Consider the following 18,661-nt stretch of genomic DNA (forward strand, 5'->3'; position numbering starts at 1 on the left):
AGGCATGTTGCTCCTTATTTACAGTTGTTACCACGAGCAGCTAAATAAGTCGTTACGACAAACTATTTAACAAAATACGGTATGCTCCTGGAGCTACTTATAACTGACTCTAATTTTCTTTAAACATATTTTATAGACTAATCAATGTTTTTCAGAAGTCAATTGATATTTTTCCTTTGCAGACAAACCTTACTAAACTTAGGGATAGTTTAGAATTAGCATCAAAACGAATATAATTAACCACCTTACTATAATTTTGACTACACTTGTTGACATAAACAAGGTAATATCCAAGATTTTTGTTCGGTAGAAGGGTGTAATTTTTCGGAGGGTGTTTTACAAAAAAAGCTTTAAAAGAAACATCGAAATATGTTGATATGAATTTTTGTTACGTTTTTACGAGTTAGGCAAGCATTTCTGGGGTGGGGGGAGGGGAGTCAAAGGCCTCTAAACCTACCAATACCTGTATATGGTCTTGGACAAAATACTTATTTACTAAGGGCGGAAATTTGTTTTCGAAGTAACAAGTAATTTGGAATTAAAGGCATTAGACTACTAAAGAAGTTTTTGACTTCTCCAGAACTAAATGTTCCAACGTTCTATAGAACGCTATTTGAAAAATAAAACGTAATGAGAATATTTGAGCATTGGTAAGACAAAGTTGTATATCAACGTAGCTAGAATTGTAGAATACCACTATTTAAAATGTACAACTACATAGAGTACAGACAGTTGAACTGACAACTAATATGAACTTGAACAGATCTATTATTACGCACTTTACTGGTTTTAAAACTGTTTCTATTTTCAAACAGAAAACCATTGATCACCAAGTGTCAAGAGCTTGCTACTCACACTAATCAACGAAGCGCAGAAACCTCTCTGCCATTGATCCAAATAGTGCTTTTTAAATCGATCTCTATGCGTCTTGCATTTTTTCTTTGTGAATAGAATTATGTGTGTAGTGTGTAGAATACATTATTCTACACACAAAGTGTATAGAATAATCTACACACACAAGTGTGTGTAGAATTATCTATGTCTTGTATATTGCGTTAAAAGAGAGGATGACTATACGTTGAACGGCACCATAAGTTGGCTAATGGTTTCTTCCTTCATCACAACAAGGCGACGTGCCACACTTCCCTCTTAATCCGCCAATTTTTGGAAAAAAAGGTTGGAAAAACATATATTACTCATATAGCCAATAGGACAATAAACTACATTTCTAGCGAATACTTTGCCCATGGATGATTCAAATCTTCTCGAGTTGGTCAATGTAATTTCACCCACATTTATTCTTTGGTTTTTTAATTTTTAAAAATCTTCGTTTTGAATCTTTAGTTAGGTCACTTTATTACTGTTACTGCTATACTTGTAATAATTCCTAAACGAATCATATTATTTTTTCCAGGAGACCTTATGGATGAAGAGACCATTCTGGAATTTCTCACAAGCTTAGACGCAATGGCTTTGCCGGATCGCATTGAAGAAGTTAATGCAAAAATTCTTAGCAAAATTGTAGAGGAAAATGAATTTCTGGCTGTACTTTTTTGTAAGTAGATTTTGCCGATTAGAAGATTATATGCTAATAGTTCTAGTGTAAACAGGTTCCTCATTGGTAAATTGAAACTTAAACATTTCTGATCTCTATTTTCTAAGAACAAAACAAATATTTTTTCTTTGAATTGCCAAGGAGTAAAATGACCTTAATCTTAAACAGAAAAGCTATATCTCATTCAGAAGCCATATTTGCTTTAAAAGTCGTATAAGATAAGATTTATTAATAATACTAAAAAATATTTAACGTCAAGCATCAAATCTCCTCCCCCCCCTGCAAATGCTCTATGGCTTGAAATGCAGGGCAAAAATTCCCCTCAGAAATATACTACACATAAATGATCGAACTAAGATGTCTTGCAATGAAAAAGAAGCATTCGCATGGTTAAATGTTCGGCTTCCTTCTTTTCTTTTCAGCGTAGAAAATTTGCTTCCCCTGTTGGTGAAATTATCTAAAAATCAGCAGAAACTCTTTGAAAGTTCATAAGGTGATTCTAAGACAAAAAAAAAATATAAATCACTTATCACAAAAACACTCGCCCTGTGGGGGGGGGAGTGAAATGGGTATGCTGTTAAAAGTTAAATCATAAGAAAATAGACAGACGGAGTGAGAGAGAGAGAGAGAGAGTGTGTGAAAAACTTTATTTTGGCCTACACTGGCTATATAGAAGTGATTTTTTGTAATGCCAAGATCATAACATAGTCACCTGGTTGGCTAATTAAAATTATGTGACACAACAGCGCCAGTTTTTTTTTTTTTTTTTTTTTTTTTTTTTTTTTTTTTTTTTTTTTTTTTTTTTTTTTTTTTTTAACTGAACATTGCTCAAGTTTCAAGTGTAAAATTTATTATTTACCAATGCGAAGAAATTTTCAAAGCATAGCTTTTTGAAATAAATAAAGGATAGAAACTTGAGATAGTATCTCTAAGATGGATTTGACAAAAGATGAAAAGATGAAATATTTTGCAAGTTTTCTAAGCCAATATCATACGATTTCAGTTTTCAAGTTTTGCGTATAAGTGTTACGATGAAATAAAGAAAATACTTGTCATTGATAAATGTCTTTTTTTAACACCAGGTCTAATTATGATTAAACAAAAAAAAACAAGTTTTTTTTAAATGAAAGTAAGGAGCGACATTATACGGAGTTATTTTTAAGTTTTAATGTCGCTCCTTACTTTCATTTAAAAAACGTATTTTTTTTTGTTTAATTTCTGGACGTTTTTGAATTAATGCATTTATTGATCTTGAATCTCCGCGCATAAATAATTAAAACGAAATTTGCATATTAGTTTTTTTGGGGGCTAAATGGCTTTTTCGTAGTTTTAATCGGAAGATTTTCTGCCCTCCAAGTTTGACCTAGTTGCCCTCCAAATTTTTGATTACTTAAAAAGGGAACTATAACTTTTAATTTTTCACAAACGTTTTCATAAGTAAAAAATATACGTAACTTACGAATTAACTCACGTAGCGAACTTCTGTATTCATATGTTTTTATTGCGTATGTGAGGGGGCTCACCCCTCGTTGATACCTTGCTCTTTATACTAAAGCTTAAATTTTGTCCCAATTCCTTAAGAATGACCCCTGAATCACAAAGGCCGTAGAATAAATAGTTGAAATTACTAAAAATACTTTAGCGTAAAGAGCGAGGTATTACGAGGAGGTAAACCCCTCATATGCATAATAATTTCTGTTCGTTTTAAGTTTTCCACTTTCAGTAGAAAAAACTTTTCATACTTATTTTTTCATTGTTTTTTTAAATAATGCTAGAAAATCCTGCGCCCCTCCGTTGAAAGTCTCTTCCTCCATGAGAAGTTCCTCCATGGAAAGATCCTCCCCCGTAACTTCCCCCTCAACTCTCACCCTCAACCAAAAAAAAATCCCCCTGAAAACGTCTGTACACTTCCCTGTAACCATTACTATATGTAAACACAGGTCAAAGTTTGTAAATTGCAGCCCCTCCCACGGGGACTGCGGGGGAGTAAGTCGTCCCCAAAGACATAGTTATTAAGTTTTTCGACTATGATGAATAAAATGGCTATCTCAGAATTTTGATCTGGTGACTTTGGGGAAAAATGGGCGTGGCAGGGGGCCTAGGTGCCCCCCCCCCCGATTTTTTGGGTCATTTAAAAAGGGCAGTCGAACCTTTAATTTCCGTTAGAATGAGCCCTTTTGCGACATTCTAGGACCACTGAGTCGATACGATCACCCTTGGGAAAAAAAAAAAAAAAAAAAACAAAAACAAAGAAACAAATACACACGCATCTGTGATTTGTCTTCTGGCAAAAAATGCGAAATTCTACATTTTTGTAGATAGGGGGTTGAAACTTTTACAATAAGGTTCTCTGGTACACTGAATCTGATGGTGTGATTTTCGTTAAGATCGTATGAAATTTAGGGGGTATTTTCCCCTATCTTCTAAAATAAGGCAAATTTTCTCAGGCTCGTAACTTTTGACGGGTAATACTAATCTTGATGAAACTTATATATTTAAAATTAACATTAAAATGTAATTCTTTTGATGTAACTATTGGCATCAAAATTCCATTTTAGAGTTTTGGTTACTATTGAGCCGGGTCACTCCTTACTACAGTTCGTTACCACGAACTGTTTGATGTGTCTCGGCTATTAGCTTTCGAAGACACTAAACCAGTGGCATTTTTAAGCCAATCCAGAATGGTGTTGTTGAGGATATATGAGCAAACTAAACTAATAAACTAGCTTAGAAGCATCTGCGGCAAACTAATACTAAACTAAGATAAAAAAAGAACTAAAATAGGACTAACTAGGAGCCTGGATCGGACTTTGAAAAATTTTAATATTTCATTCTATCTCCTCCATAATTTGTGGGGTAATTTAGAAAAGTATATCCAGATTATTTTGCCAGAATTAAAATAAAAAAGCTCCTTTGAGGAGCTTTCTAAGAAGCTCTCTATGGGGACCAAAGAAAAATGGTCCCTTTGAAGCTACTTGTTGTTCATTTGTAAGCAAATGAAAGCTGTCTTGTGTTCGGATGTCTAAAAAAAGGAAAGATAAGACATAAGTATGTGCTTTTTTACATATAGTCTTTACATGGCTCATTTGTTAAAAATTGAGCATAGTTTCTCATCAAAGAGTTCTTGGTAACAAACAATTAGCGCTGAGTAACTTACCCCTATAGTAACCGAGGCTCTTATAAAGTTATTTTAATGACGGTTAAAACATCAAAAGAATCGTGTTTTTATGCTGATTCTAAACATACAAATGTTTCCGTTTGTTTAACGTTTCCCATCAAAAGAAAATCAGCCTGATATTAAAAAGGAAGATACATACTCCCAAAAAGTCAAGAAATCACGCCATCAAATGATTTGATGAATAAATCACGTGATTTCTCAACAGTTTTCAAGCTCCCCTCCGAAAAAATGGAATTCTGATTTTTTTTTTCTCTCTTTTTAAAGATAGCGGCAACGTGTTTATTTATTGCTTTATTATTATTTTTTTAAAGACATGATCGTATTAAATAAATGAATCTAGATAATCGAAAGAAGGCTTAAACAAACGAAAATTACCACTACAAACTAATAAGATTTTGCCATAGTAAAATGGTGTTTACTGCCTTTCTATGAACTACGATTTTGCTACAAAGAGGACCGAGTTGCTATCGATTGAAAATTCTTTATCGATTTAATCAATCAATTTTAATCAATCAATTTAATTTAATCAATCAATTTAAATGCAATCAAAAGTTTCAAAAACTTTATAAGGTTTTATAGCTTCCAAGTTGCAGAGGAAGTACTGCCACAGAGCGGCGATTTTGCACCTGAAAAGTTGTATAGTCTATTTAAGATAAATGATTAATATGGACATTTTATCTTAATGCTTAATGCAATTAATTCATTTTTCATGAAACGATGCTTAGATTCAATGGCCATTGTGTTTTAGCGTTCGTTCTTGAAGAAGCCGGACAAAGGTTAAACTTTAGCGTAAGGAGCGAGGAAATAAAGAGTGGGTAACCACCCTCATTTACAAAATAATTTTTGTACGTTCGAAATTTCTATGTTGCTCCTTACTTACATTTGGAATTTTTATTTTTTTATTTAATTTGTAATCACTTTTCAAATCTTATCCAGGCACATCTAAAATATGATTTGGGCTACCCACCCCATAAACCCCACTCCCGAGGGTGGTTGGCCCCTCTTCAATCCCTCACTCTTTAATCTAAGTTCAAATATTTATTCAAACAATAATTCAAACAATATTTCCATCTTAATTCCAGTTCTTGGCTCAAGCAACCAGACTAGGGATGATGAGATCCCCTCATCTAAACTACTCCTAGATCATATTATACGACTCGTTAAAATATATCATACAATAATCCTTTACCATGTATATTTATTTACGGAGACAAACAACAAAGTAAAACAGAATATCTCATGAGTAAATGTGTAGCTAAGAAAACTTAAATTTGTATTCGCCTCTTCTTCTAATTTGACCACTGTTGGACAATATTGTTTAAGTCTATGTCATCGAACTCGTTCGAACTCGCAAAAAAATCGCTGTGTATATACTATTGATGCTACTAGACTTTTTCTAATAAAAAAAAATATATTCTTCTAATTAAATGACCTTTGGGCTTCAGGAGTCGACCTGAATTGGGACAAAATTCAAACTTTAGCTTTAAGAGCGTGGTACTAAGGAGGTGATAGCACCCCTCACATACGTATTAATTTCTATCTTTTGAAGTTTTATGTTGTTCCTTACTTTACATTGAAAAAACTTGTTTTTGTTAAGCTTTCTGATCTTTTTAAATGATGCCAGAAGATCTAGCTCCGCTTCCATTGGAAAATGCCCCATCCCCACTGAAAAATCCTCTAAAGAATTCAATCCCAGTGAAAATTTACCCCGGACAATTACCCTTAACATATCCACGGTTAAAGGTGAGTTAGCAAAGAGAAAGTGAGAAAAATAAAAATAATTTTGTATAGGCGAATTACCCAATGTATAATTTTCTATCAAAACCTCACTCCACGTGGACTCTCCCCCCCATGTAAAAATCTCACCGCGGTAAATCCTCCAAGAAGAATACCCCCCCCACACACACACACACCCGACCCGAAAAATGTATGCTCACTTCCCAATATAAAACATAGTAGATAAACACTGGGAAGTTTTTATAACTTAGACTTTTCCCCAGGGGCTCTTGGGGTCATGTTATTTCCAAAGGCATATTTTCGAGCTTCTCAACTATGTTGAACAAAATGGCTATCTCAATTTTTTGGATACTTTTTTGGGGGGAAGAGGGAAGAATAGGGCCTAGTTGCCTCTCAATATTTTTGGTCACTTAAAAGGACACTAGAACTTTTAATTCCCGTTCGAATGAGCCCGCTACCAATATTCTAGGACTATTTGGTTGATTACAATAAGCCCTGGGAAAAACGAAATATAAACGCATCCCGTGATCTTTCTTTTGGCAAAAATACAAAATCCTACATTTATGAAGGTAGCTTGAAACCTCTGTAGTTCTCTGATACGCTGAATCTGGTTATATAATTTTCATTAACATTCTTTGAGTTTTAAGGGGGGTTTTCCCCGGACTCGGGGAAAACCCCCCTTGAAAAAGGGAAACCCCCGGACTTTCGAAAAAAGTCCAAATTTTTTTCGGACTCAGAGCCTTCGATGGGTAGCACTAAACCTTATGAATCTTATATATTTGGAACCAATATAATAAGTACATTATTTAGATATTTATTTGTATCAAAATTCTAATTTTTGGAGTCTTGGTTAAGATTGAGCCGCGCCGCTACTTACTTACATTTCGTTACTATGAACTGTTTGACCGTTTCTGCAGAAACCAGTTGATAAATTCTAGTCTTGGAACTTCTAACGGTTTTCAACAACTGGTTTTTTATCTTGTGTGAATTGTGAGTTACCTGAAAATGATGATAAAAAATGTCGTTCTTACTATGAATGATTAACGAGGATTACTTGACGATAACCTTTGTCAGGATTAACCTCCTTTAAAAAACTTTTATAGAAACTTTATTTTCTTTAAATAATCCTTTTATTATTATACATTATTATATTATGTATATTGCATTATATATGAAATATACGTATATATATATATGTATATATATTTATATATATATATATATATATATATATATATATATATACTAGCTGTTGGGGTGGCGCTTCGCGCCACCCCAACACCTAGTTGGTGGGGGCGCTTCGCGCCCCCCCCAAGCCCCCCCGCGCGCGTAAGTCGTTACGCGCCATAATAGTTACGCGCCATTGTAGTTGTGTCCCTATGTCCCACCTGTTAATATAGATATATATATATATATATGGTTTTAACTACGTAAAACTTGCGAATATACAACATTCTTTGCTGTCCCATTGTCTTTGCATATAAATAGATTGTCAGGTTATCCCCCTGTTTCCCCCGGTGTCCCCGTTGTAGTTGTGTCCCTGTGTCCCGGTCGTCATTTATATTCCCTGTGTCCCGGGTCCCAGTCATCATTTGTATCCCGGTGTCCCGGTCTGTATATACATTCGTTTTTTAGTTTTGTTTTTCTCCTTTATTTTTTTCCTTTTTTTTTCTTTTTTAGCTTATTTAGATTTTTAGATTTTTTAGTTTTTTTTATTAGTTTTTAGTTTTTATTTCTTTTTAGTTTTTTTGTCCCGGTCGTCATTTATATCCCCCTGTTTCCCCCGGTGTCCCCGTTGTAGTTGTGTCCCTGTGTCCCGGTCGTTATTTATATTCCCTGTGTCCCGGTCGTCATTTGTATCCCGGTGTACCGGTCTGTATATACATTCGTTTTTTAGTTTTGTTTTTCTCCTTTATTTTTTTCCTTTTTTTTTCTTTTTTAGTTTATTTAGATTTTTAGATTTTTTAGTTTTTTTATTAGTTTTTAGTTTTTTTTGTAGTTTTTGCCTTTTTTTTTAGTTTTTTGTCCTGGTCGCTTTCTCTTTGAGTGTCGTCATTTATTAGTTTTTTCCTTTTTTTTTTTAGTTTTTTATTGGTTTTTACCTTTATTTTAGCTTATTTTTCAGTTTTTTCCTTTTTTTTAGTTTTTTTTTATTTTTTATTTTTTTTAGTTTTTTACCTTTTTTTAGTTTTTTTAGTTTTTTTAGTTTTTTAGCTTTTTTACTTTTTTTATTAGTTTTTAGTTTTTTTTTGTAGTTTTTGCCTTTTTTTAGTTTTTTCAGTTTTTTTTTTAGTTTTTTATTGGTTTTTACCTTTATAGTTTTTTTAGTTTTTTAGCTTTTTTATTTTTTTTTATTAGTTTTTAGTTTTTTTTGTAGTTTTTGCCTTTTTTTAGTTTTTTCAGTTTTGACGTCACCTAATCCAGTTTTTTCAGGTGACGTCACCTGACACATCCATCCACACATCCATCCACACATCCACAGACAGACAACTTATTTTTATATATATAGATATATATATAGTATATTATATATACATAGATATAATACAATATATATATACAATATACTATATAAATATATATATATATATATATATATATATATATATATATATATATATATATATATATATATATATATATATATATTATATTATATTATATATACATATATTACATTTCATAAATAATACTATTATTTATTACTATTATAAAAGATAGAATATTTTATTAGCAAGTTAATTAGACTCCCCTATCTACAGTTTTCAACCCTTCGTGAGAAATACTGAACTGACTTTTTTGTTTTAATGAAACATAGTTTCAGGCCATTTTACAATTAGTTTTATCTTTTTTGCTTTGTTTTGCCATGTTTAAATTTTTTCTTAACCCTGACATGGGCATTTCTATTATGGTTACACCTAGCATCAACTTTATCTTTCACTCTCCTATTATTTTTCTTTATTCTATCAGTACATTATCACTCTGTTTTTTTGGTCTGTAAGTTTCTTATAAATTTGAATAAAACGATTCTGAGATCCATAAATTTTTTTTAAGATTCAGGTCGGAGATAGAAAATCAATTATTTTAAGAAAATTTCATTGCATTGCCTTTTTAAAGGTATTTTTTCAATGTAATAATTAATGTTTACGGAAAAGGCAAAGGCAAAATCGTTTTGTTGCTTTATTTCTGCTAATTTGGAAATATAAAGAGGAAAATAAAAGAAAGAGATGGTGGGAGAGAGAAAGAGAGAGAGAGGGAGAGAGAGAGAGAGAGAAAGAAAGAAAGAGAGAGAGAGGAAGAGAGAGAGAGAGAGAGAGAGGATTAAGAGTCTGTGATTGAGCTGAGCCATCTTTTTAAAGCCAATTTAAGAGAGAGGGAGAGGAGGAGGAATAGTTCGTAAGACCGTTGACAAATTTCTATATTGATAAGTCGTTTTTTAGGCGTGGATTATCGAAAGTGCAAGCAAGATGAGACACGTAAGTTCTTGCAGAATATGAAAGCTATTTTGTTTGTAGAATTGGAGCTATTACACTTTTAAGTTGAACCATTTATGTTTGCTTTCACGGTCTGCTGCAAATTTTAACTCGTTTTCTTAATAGACCTATTTCACCCTTTATACTCATTCACCCTTTATACCAAGTATTTATTTATTTACAATTCACTTTTCTTTGCACTAGCACCCACACTTGAAGCATTATGTCTGATTTTATTTTATTTTTCGTCGCTTTTTCTAATTAATAAGAATTTTTCAAAGAGTTGCATTCTCTCTTTGCGTATTATGCTGTTTTACTATTTTCTATTTTCAAGACAAGTTTTATTAACTTATTTGGCCAGTTTATACCTTTACTTCTTAAGGGCTTTGCCAAATAAAAAATAAAACAATATGTCAAATAATTAAAAGACATGGTTGAATGAAAGAAGGTACTTGAAGGGGATTAAAAATTCCAAAAAATTATCGAATTACACAAAAGATACAAGAAATCTTCCGTTAAATTATAATCTTAGAGGGAGGGAACCTTGATCCCGAGGTCCCTAGTATGGATAAGTGGCTCGTTTATGCTCTTAAAATCAACCCATTTTGGCTGACTTTACTATTTCAATTTTTGTATTTGAATCTTTGTATTTGAATCTTTTTTAATTATATTTTTATTTTTTATTTTTTTGCACTATTGGTTATTTATTTCTATGTCAACTATACATTGGTTACACTTTATCAAATGCAGAGGAAATTATGTAGTGACAAGGTAAATTCAATTTTTGGTTCATAATGGCAGCAGGCCGTCAAAAAAGAGGTCATTTTTTTAATGTTTTTTTTTTAATTTATTAAAACAAATTCATTTTTAATTTAAAAATAATTTCGTTTTTTTTTAATTTATTGATGGCAAACAAGGAAAACATTTTGAAGCCAATATAATGCAACTACAGAAATTATTATTCTAGAATTATTTGATATCCAGTTTTATATACCTTATTTAGTCTACTTGGCCTAGCTGTTCCACATTCTTGAGTTAAACATAACAACTTATTATAAAAGTGGGCTCTGCATTCTAATAAGAGGTTATAGACTAGACATTTTGTTGAAACTTTGACAAACGCTTTTGGCATTACATTTTGGCAGAGAAGCAGTAAGTTCTAAGTGACTGCACTAATAGGTTCTGTTTTCCAACTCTACTGGAAGCTGTTTTTTTCAAATTAGTATTAAATTATTATAAAAGATCCACCCAGAGGGTATGCCATTGACCAGGAATATGCAAAGAATCTTAGGGAGGGATTATATTACAGTTTTTTTTTTGGGGGGGGATTAAAAATTCCAAAAAATTATCGAATTACACAAAAGATACAAGAAATCTTCCGTTAAATTATAATCTTAGAGGGAGGGAACCTTGATCCTGAGGTCCCTAGTATGGATAAGTGGCTGGTTTATGCTCTTAAAATCAACCCATTTTGGCTGACTTTACTATTTCAATTTTTGTATTTGAATCTTTGTATTTGAATCTTTTTTAATTATATTTTTATTTTTGATTTTTTTGCACTATTGGTTATTTATTTCTATGTCAACTATACATTGATTACACCTTATCAAATGCAGAGGAAATTATGTAGTGACAAGGTAAATTCAATTTTTGGTTCATAATGGCAGCAGGCCGTCAAAAAAAAGGTCATTTTTTTAATGTTTTTTTTTAATTTATTAAAACAAATTTATTTTTAATTTAAAAATAATTTCTTTTTTTTTTAATTTATTGATGGCAAACAAGGAAAACATTTTGAAGCCAATATAATGCAACTACAGAAATTGCTATTCTAGAAATAATTTTGAGAATTTTTTTAGATGTCAAATAACAGAAGTTTTCATTTTTGCTCCAAAAGCTAATTAATAAGAATACTATATCTAGTACTCAATTCTGCTTGTTGCATTTTGCGAATCAAGGCTCTTGATTCAATTCTAAAGCTTTATATTTCTCAGTGTCAAATATTTTTTTTCTCACTTGAAAAAAAGACTTTGAGATATAAAAAAAAATACCACTTCGTAACCTGTAATCAAGGATAAGCTTATTTTCATTCTAATGATTTAATTTGTGTTTTAATTTGTTGGTATATATTTCTTTTTAAACTTTAAGTAGGAAATAAAATAGCACTGGGGTTATAAACTGTTTTTATTTGAAAGCTACATTACGATCTTACAGATACAACTTAGATATTGAAATTTTTTTAAACTTCTCAAGAAAAAACATATCAATGTTAGTTCTATTTTAGAGTTTATAGACACATATATTTAAAAATTGAATATTTATGTTGATTGACACATATATTTGGAAATTTTTGTTGTAATGCACCGGTAGTTTAGAGGAGTTCTCATTGCTAAAGGATTGTGACATTGACTATCATTCAGAATTTTTTATTTCCATTGACAATTTGATTGTAAGAATACGATTTAACTGGATATTCTGTAACTTAAATGTAATTTGGGTTTTTTGATAATTTTACTATGGAGAAAGGCTGCCAATTTGTTAACTACCAGTTAAAACTTTTTAAGAAAAGAAAAATGCTTCGAAGCTTTCTATACACAGAATATGCAATGCAAAATGGAACAAAAATTTAAACTTCTTGTTTCAGAAGATCTAGATCCAAGTTTTGACCTAACAAAAATCATTCAAAAATAAAATAAACTCTTCAGATTATTAATTTTACTGGTTTTTACAACACTGAATATTATATCGTATTAATTGGAATTCTCATCAATATAACGACAGTTCAAATCAAAAACACAGACTGTTATTGAAAAAGTAAGTTAATGAGAGCTATTAATTAGAGACAGGAAAATTGTAGGCTACAGCCCCCTTCCCTGGTTCTCTGGTGTCACTGCTTGCAGATTATATATATATATGGCTTACTATATGGCTTACTTACTATATATTATAATATATGGCTTACTGTTGGAAGAACAGTACAAATGGAATGACTAGAAAAAGCTTAAAAGTAAAGTCTCGCACCGCAATCTTGAAAAAAGAGTGAAAGCTCAAGCTTATAAATGGAATGCCTGAAAAAAGCTTAAAAGTGGAGTCTTGCACCGCAGTCTTGACATTGAAAATGCGTAAACTGTGCGTCAGACGGGTAGGCTCCAGAACATGAGCCTACTTCAAGAATTCCTTCTCTGTTCGCCGAACAGACAGTCTAGTAAGTTCTTAGACTTGTGCTACTTTTAATAGATTCGTTATTTTAGAACGTTTCACTTCTTCGTCGTTTCTTTGGTAGTGGCTGTTTGACTTCCATAAGTCATTATATCACAATGACAACATAAGTCACATAGAAATAAGTCATTATGGCCTCACTATTGCTGTTTGACTTCCATGTGGCAGCTTTTGAGGAAGCAGAGGTCATCTGGTATCATATTATACCTGACTCTGCGATCGCGGCAAGATTAAGTGTTTTCAGACTTCTTTGGTGCTGGCTGTCTGACTTCCTTGTTTTTGAATGCTTGTGACTGTTTTTTTCCTTTGTTTAACGTCCGTTTTTGGCTGATTCTTTGGTAATAGTATCTTTTGAGGAAGCAGTGGATCATCTGGTATCATATTATACCTGACCTGTCCATTGTGGAAAGATTGAGTGTTTCTAGACTTCTTTGGTGGTGGCTGTGAGACTCTCCTTCTTTTTTTGGCTGATGTTTCTCTTGGTTAACTTCCATGTTTGGCTGATTCTTTGGTATCAGCAACAGAAAACATCCTGAAGGTAATAGGAGGCAGAGGATCATCTGGTTTCATATTATACCTGACTCTGCGATTATAGCAGTTATAGGCAATTTTATGCGATTGAGTGTTTCCTGGCACCCATGCTTGGTTAAAACTCTTGACAATGCCTACATGAAGGATAAGGATAGACTCACGAACATTCTCTAAGAACTAATTCAAATAAACGACAAGCTAACAGCATCGAAGTCATTTTCAACACAAACACCGTTTTATTTGACAGCTGCAACAAGTACCAGTAATCTAAATTAAAAGAATCCATACTTTAGTGTCCTCCAAAAAATACCATCCATTGATTTTCATAGACTGTTCATTTCCCTTGAAATTAGAATTGAATTCGTTAGAATTCGTTCAATTCTTTAGAATTGAGCCTGCGACTCATTGTGCATGAAGAAGTTATCAAAATTATTCTTTGATGGACGTAAACAATTCATATCTACCTTGTAAGTACTCTGTCGCCGATGGACAAAAGAATTGAGTGCTGCTCACTTCTCTTTCCTTGGTGAAGACTGTGAAACGTTACAGAGCCCTAGTTTCTGTACCAAGATAACCTTCAGTAATATATAGTCATCTTCAGTCGTCTAGTATGAGAAGTCCTGTAACTTCAAGCTTATGTTGAGCATTTTGATGAGCATTTTTTTCTCACCTGGGTCATTTCTTTGAAACTAGTAAAATAGTGATCTTTTAAAACGTGTATATATTTATTTATCTTGATGGAGCCGTCTCTATTACAGTCTTAGCTTCGAAAAAGACAACCAAGTCATCTCATGTTTAAATTATTGGAGGAAAACTGTAGAATACTGAATTTTGTAGAATACGGTAATACTGAATTGCAGCCTTCAAACCTCAAGGGAAATCTTCAGTCTTCATTCTGCAAAACATATCTTGCTGAATCCCTGACAGTCAAATTTTGAACATCTACCTCGAAGAAGCAAGAGAAGCTCTATTACTAATATGCTTGTATTGAGCAAATCGATAAAAACATCGAAATATCGAAATGAGCAAATCGATAAAAACATCGAAATATCGAAATGAGCAAATCGATAAAAACATAAGATAGTGTAAACTGGATATTTTGCTGGTTTTATAGAAACTAAAGCTCTATTGAGCCTAAACTGTTTATTCAAATATTTCAGATTAATTTTGTTAACAAAATGGATAGAATATAACTAGTCTTGAAACTTATTCCTTGCCTCAATATTTTGCTTAATTAATGGTCACTTGTGTATCCCAAGTATCGAAATAACAGGCAAGAAAAAAATTATTTAAGATTGATTTCAAAAATCTTTAAGCTGCCCTCAATTTGAAACATTTGTTGCTTATGGGATAATGACAATGGGAGAATTTAACTGTGTTTTTATGTCTTATGATAAACACGAATATAATGTTTTAATGGTTAGAAATATTCTTAGTTTAAGCATGGAGCTGTAAGGATTTGGACTGAAGATTTTAAAAGGTAATTTTGGCAATCGTGGAAAATAGAAAAGAGTATAAAATTAGGAAAAGCTCGTATAGTTTTAATGTAGAATAATGCTTTAAGATATTTTATTTATTTATTTTTGTTTTCATGATTTCCCTCAAAAATGAGGAGTAGGCTACAATATAAATATAAAGAAAAGACAGATGATAACGCTTACAATAAAAAAATATCAAATATTTATCAAACACTTAAAAAGAGAAAAACAAATACGAAAGCACTAGCTAAATAGTTTAGCCTGTAAATCATCAAAAGCTAGAACTGTTACCAAAAAACGGAAATAAATTGTGGCCTAAAAGGATAATTTTCGCCTTGTCTTCAAATGTTTTATATTTTTTCTTTATACAGACTACAGGATCCTTCACTTTAAACTTTAAAACAATCTCAGTGTTACTAAAAGAAAGGGGGAAACCAAGTAAAAATTGCAACATTTAAAATAAGAAACTTTAATGGGCGAAAGATCAGAAGGTCTGAAACTACAGAAGAGGAGGGACGAGAACAGAACGTGAGGCAGAGCAACAGCGCCATACATACGACCAAGGACTTCCCGACGGTAAAGACCCCGAAAACGAATTAAAAGACCAAATACCTTGAGTAGTTTCACCTGAACATGCTGAACTAGGACTGGTTTAAAATCTCTTTTCGAAGCAGCATAAGGTAATCCCAAATAAGTGACTATTGGCGACGACTGGAAAATAAAACCATTACCGTAAACAAGAGTCACCCTGATATTATCCTCTAAACAATTTACAACAAAAATTGACGTTTTCAAAACTGATAGAAAGGCCCAAACCGTTTAAACAATTAATTAAAATATTAAAATTAGAAACAAGACTAGACTTGGACGGGCTTAGAAGGACAATGTCATCAGCATATGCAATGTGAGACAGATTTCGAGATAATGAAACAAAAGAGCAGGGAAGAGAATTAAGAGTTGTAGCTAAACATGAATTGAATATATAAAGAGAAATAATTCATCCTTGTCTAATTCCTCTACCCACTTGAATTAATTTGGACTGAGATGAAGACAAACTCGGGCAAATACGGATCTTTAATCCAGAATACCAAGAGCGAAGGACACGAATGACAGCTAGTTGCAATCCAGCATGGATTAAAGCGAGCAGTGCAGATGCACGAGAAATGTTATCAGAGGCCCCTTTGGTATCAACCAAGAGGGCGTATAGCGGTTGACCAGAGATTCTCGCTTCTTCAATAACTTTGCTGAAAGAAGTTTGCTTCAACGACCGGATTAGTTTCTAAGCAATAGCATTTCAAATTTTCCACCATCCTTTCGTCAAAACAGCAGCATTTGCTGTATATGACATTAAAAAGCTTGTGTCTATCCAGAGCCGTTCCTAGTGTTGGTGGTGCCCGGGACAAAATTATATTTAGCACCCCCCTTCCAAATCAAATGTAAACAAAAATCAAAACAAAGTAAAAACTTGATCAAAGTGGGGAGCCCCCTGTCTCACCCCCACCCCCCACTAGTGGTGGCACCTGGGGCAGCTGCCCCCTTGAGCGTCTCTGTCTCTATCGTCGTTTAATATTACAAATGTTAAACATGGTTGAATACAAAAAGCCACATCATGTATATCTAGTAAAGACTTTGTTTATAGCTAAAATATGGAACAATTTTTATTAATTAACCCTGTTTTAATGATCCTGTATTTACTAAGTTACCTTTACCTGTTTTATTTGTCTTTTTTTTAGATCGTAGACAGTGTAAGCAAAGTGCCAGGGCACTCCAAGAGCTCGAAAACATAGATGACGAGGCCGATCAGCTTGGGATAGGATTTGTCAAGATATTTGATGAGGCCCTAGCTGAGGAGTATAACCTACCCGGTGTACCTACACTTGTCTACTATCGGCATAAAATCCCTATTATCTATGAAGGTAAATTATTTGTTTACCAACAAGACATTTACAGTTATACACATACGGATTGAATAAATCATACAGAAAGGGTGAGAGAAGAGGGGTATGGGTGTTTCTATTGCGTGTGAGGGAGAATGTCTGAGTGTGACTGAGAGTGAAGTTATGATCTCCTTCTCTTTGAAAGGAGGATGGAATTGTTGTTTGGTTATAGGGGTAGTTTACTCAGGTTTTTATCCTTTTTTAATTGGTAGATTACGGCTCATTTTGGGGTTCAGGATGTAGGAAAGAAAAAAGATGAACAGAGATGATTTTTCTTCTTGTTTCGCTTCTTTAATTTTTGTTTTGTTTTGTTTTTTTTTGGAAGGAAGATTTAGGATCATTGTGAAAATTGATGTTACATAAGGTGAGGTTTAGTTTCAGTTACATAACGGGGTCATCTACAATCCATTGCTTCAGGAAGGATGTGATCAGCGTTATTGTTTACTTTATATGCCCATTTTCGAATAAAAAAATAAATAAATAAAAACACATATACAAATATGCACAAAAAATAAATAATATATATATATACATATATATATATATATATACACTCAATGATTTAAATACACAGGCATACTTTTTTTTAATTAATGAATGCTCATTATGTTCAAGAAATAAATTGGCCTACTTTGTAAACTCTTGGTTAACATGGTTAACTTGGCTAACTTGGCAAAACTAATACTTTCATAAGTTTAACACACTCACACAATGATTTGGTTTACATTCAACATATGATAGTCTATCCACTGCATCCTGCGTATCTTTTAAGGGTTACACTTAAATAAAATTTTGCTGAATCTTTCTATCAGCTGAATTATGCTACTAGAACACATAACATATAACACATAAAACACATAACTATAAAACACATATAACATAAAACACATATAACATTAAACACATAACTAGAACACATAACATATGACAAAATTATACCTCATATGATAGGTGTAATTTTGAGGTATGAAAAAGAAAAACTCGTTTACATTAATCAAGCTCAAATATTATACTATTCATCATAAAGAGGTTTGTAAATTGTAGTCGCTTGCCAGTTCTGTACCAATGAAGAAAATGTCAAGAGACATTTTGAGTTGGCTACAAGAAGGCCCATTGTCCTAGATTCTACACCTTGGCTGCAATGCAGTAACATAAGAGGTTAAGTTGAATCGCGTTTAGAGAAAAGAAAAAAATGTCTACGATTTCATGTCGTTTGTCAGCATTAAACTTACACATTAACAAAAAAGCATATAATGTGATATTTATTAACGCCCACATTGAATACAAAAACAACAGTAACATGTAGAATATGAACAAATGCACACCCTTAAATCCAGATTAAAAAATTAATTAATTATAGGAAATAGTCCCTATGTATCATACCAGTACCCACAAACTTTCCCAACTTCATATTCTCTATAAAGCTTATATCGCTGTATATAATATCAGCCCATTCCTCCCTTGTAATACCACCATGGATGAATTTTTTCCACCAGACTATTTCATTCTTTACAAAAGCCCAAAAAATGAGTTAAGTCATCTTCCCAGTGTCCACA

General features: G+C 32.6%; 1 protein-coding gene across 24 annotated transcripts in view; it reads left to right on the forward strand.

The window, feature by feature from the left end:
- Window positions 1-18,661, forward strand: part of LOC136039286 (uncharacterized) — a 287,308-nt gene that overhangs the window by 32,261 nt on the left and 236,386 nt on the right. For 13 of the 24 annotated variants that reach the window (XR_010620405.1, XR_010620404.1, XR_010620410.1 and 10 more), the window contains exons 3-5: window positions 1,415-1,555; window positions 9,911-9,946; window positions 16,902-17,084. Coding sequence is in view for 12 of the 24 variants with exons in the window: in XM_065722888.1 (XP_065578960.1) it covers window positions 1,415-1,555; window positions 9,911-9,946; window positions 16,902-17,084 (360 nt within the window). In the remaining 12 variants the exon portion in view is untranslated. The remainder of the gene's footprint in view (window positions 1-1,414; window positions 1,556-9,910; window positions 9,947-16,901; window positions 17,085-18,661) is intronic. The other 11 variants (XR_010620407.1, XR_010620408.1, XR_010620406.1 and 8 more) reach the window with 1 other exon arrangement.

This window comes from Artemia franciscana, chromosome 19 (assembly GCF_032884065.1).
Source record: "Artemia franciscana chromosome 19, ASM3288406v1, whole genome shotgun sequence".
NCBI lineage: Eukaryota > Metazoa > Arthropoda > Branchiopoda > Anostraca > Artemiidae > Artemia > Artemia franciscana.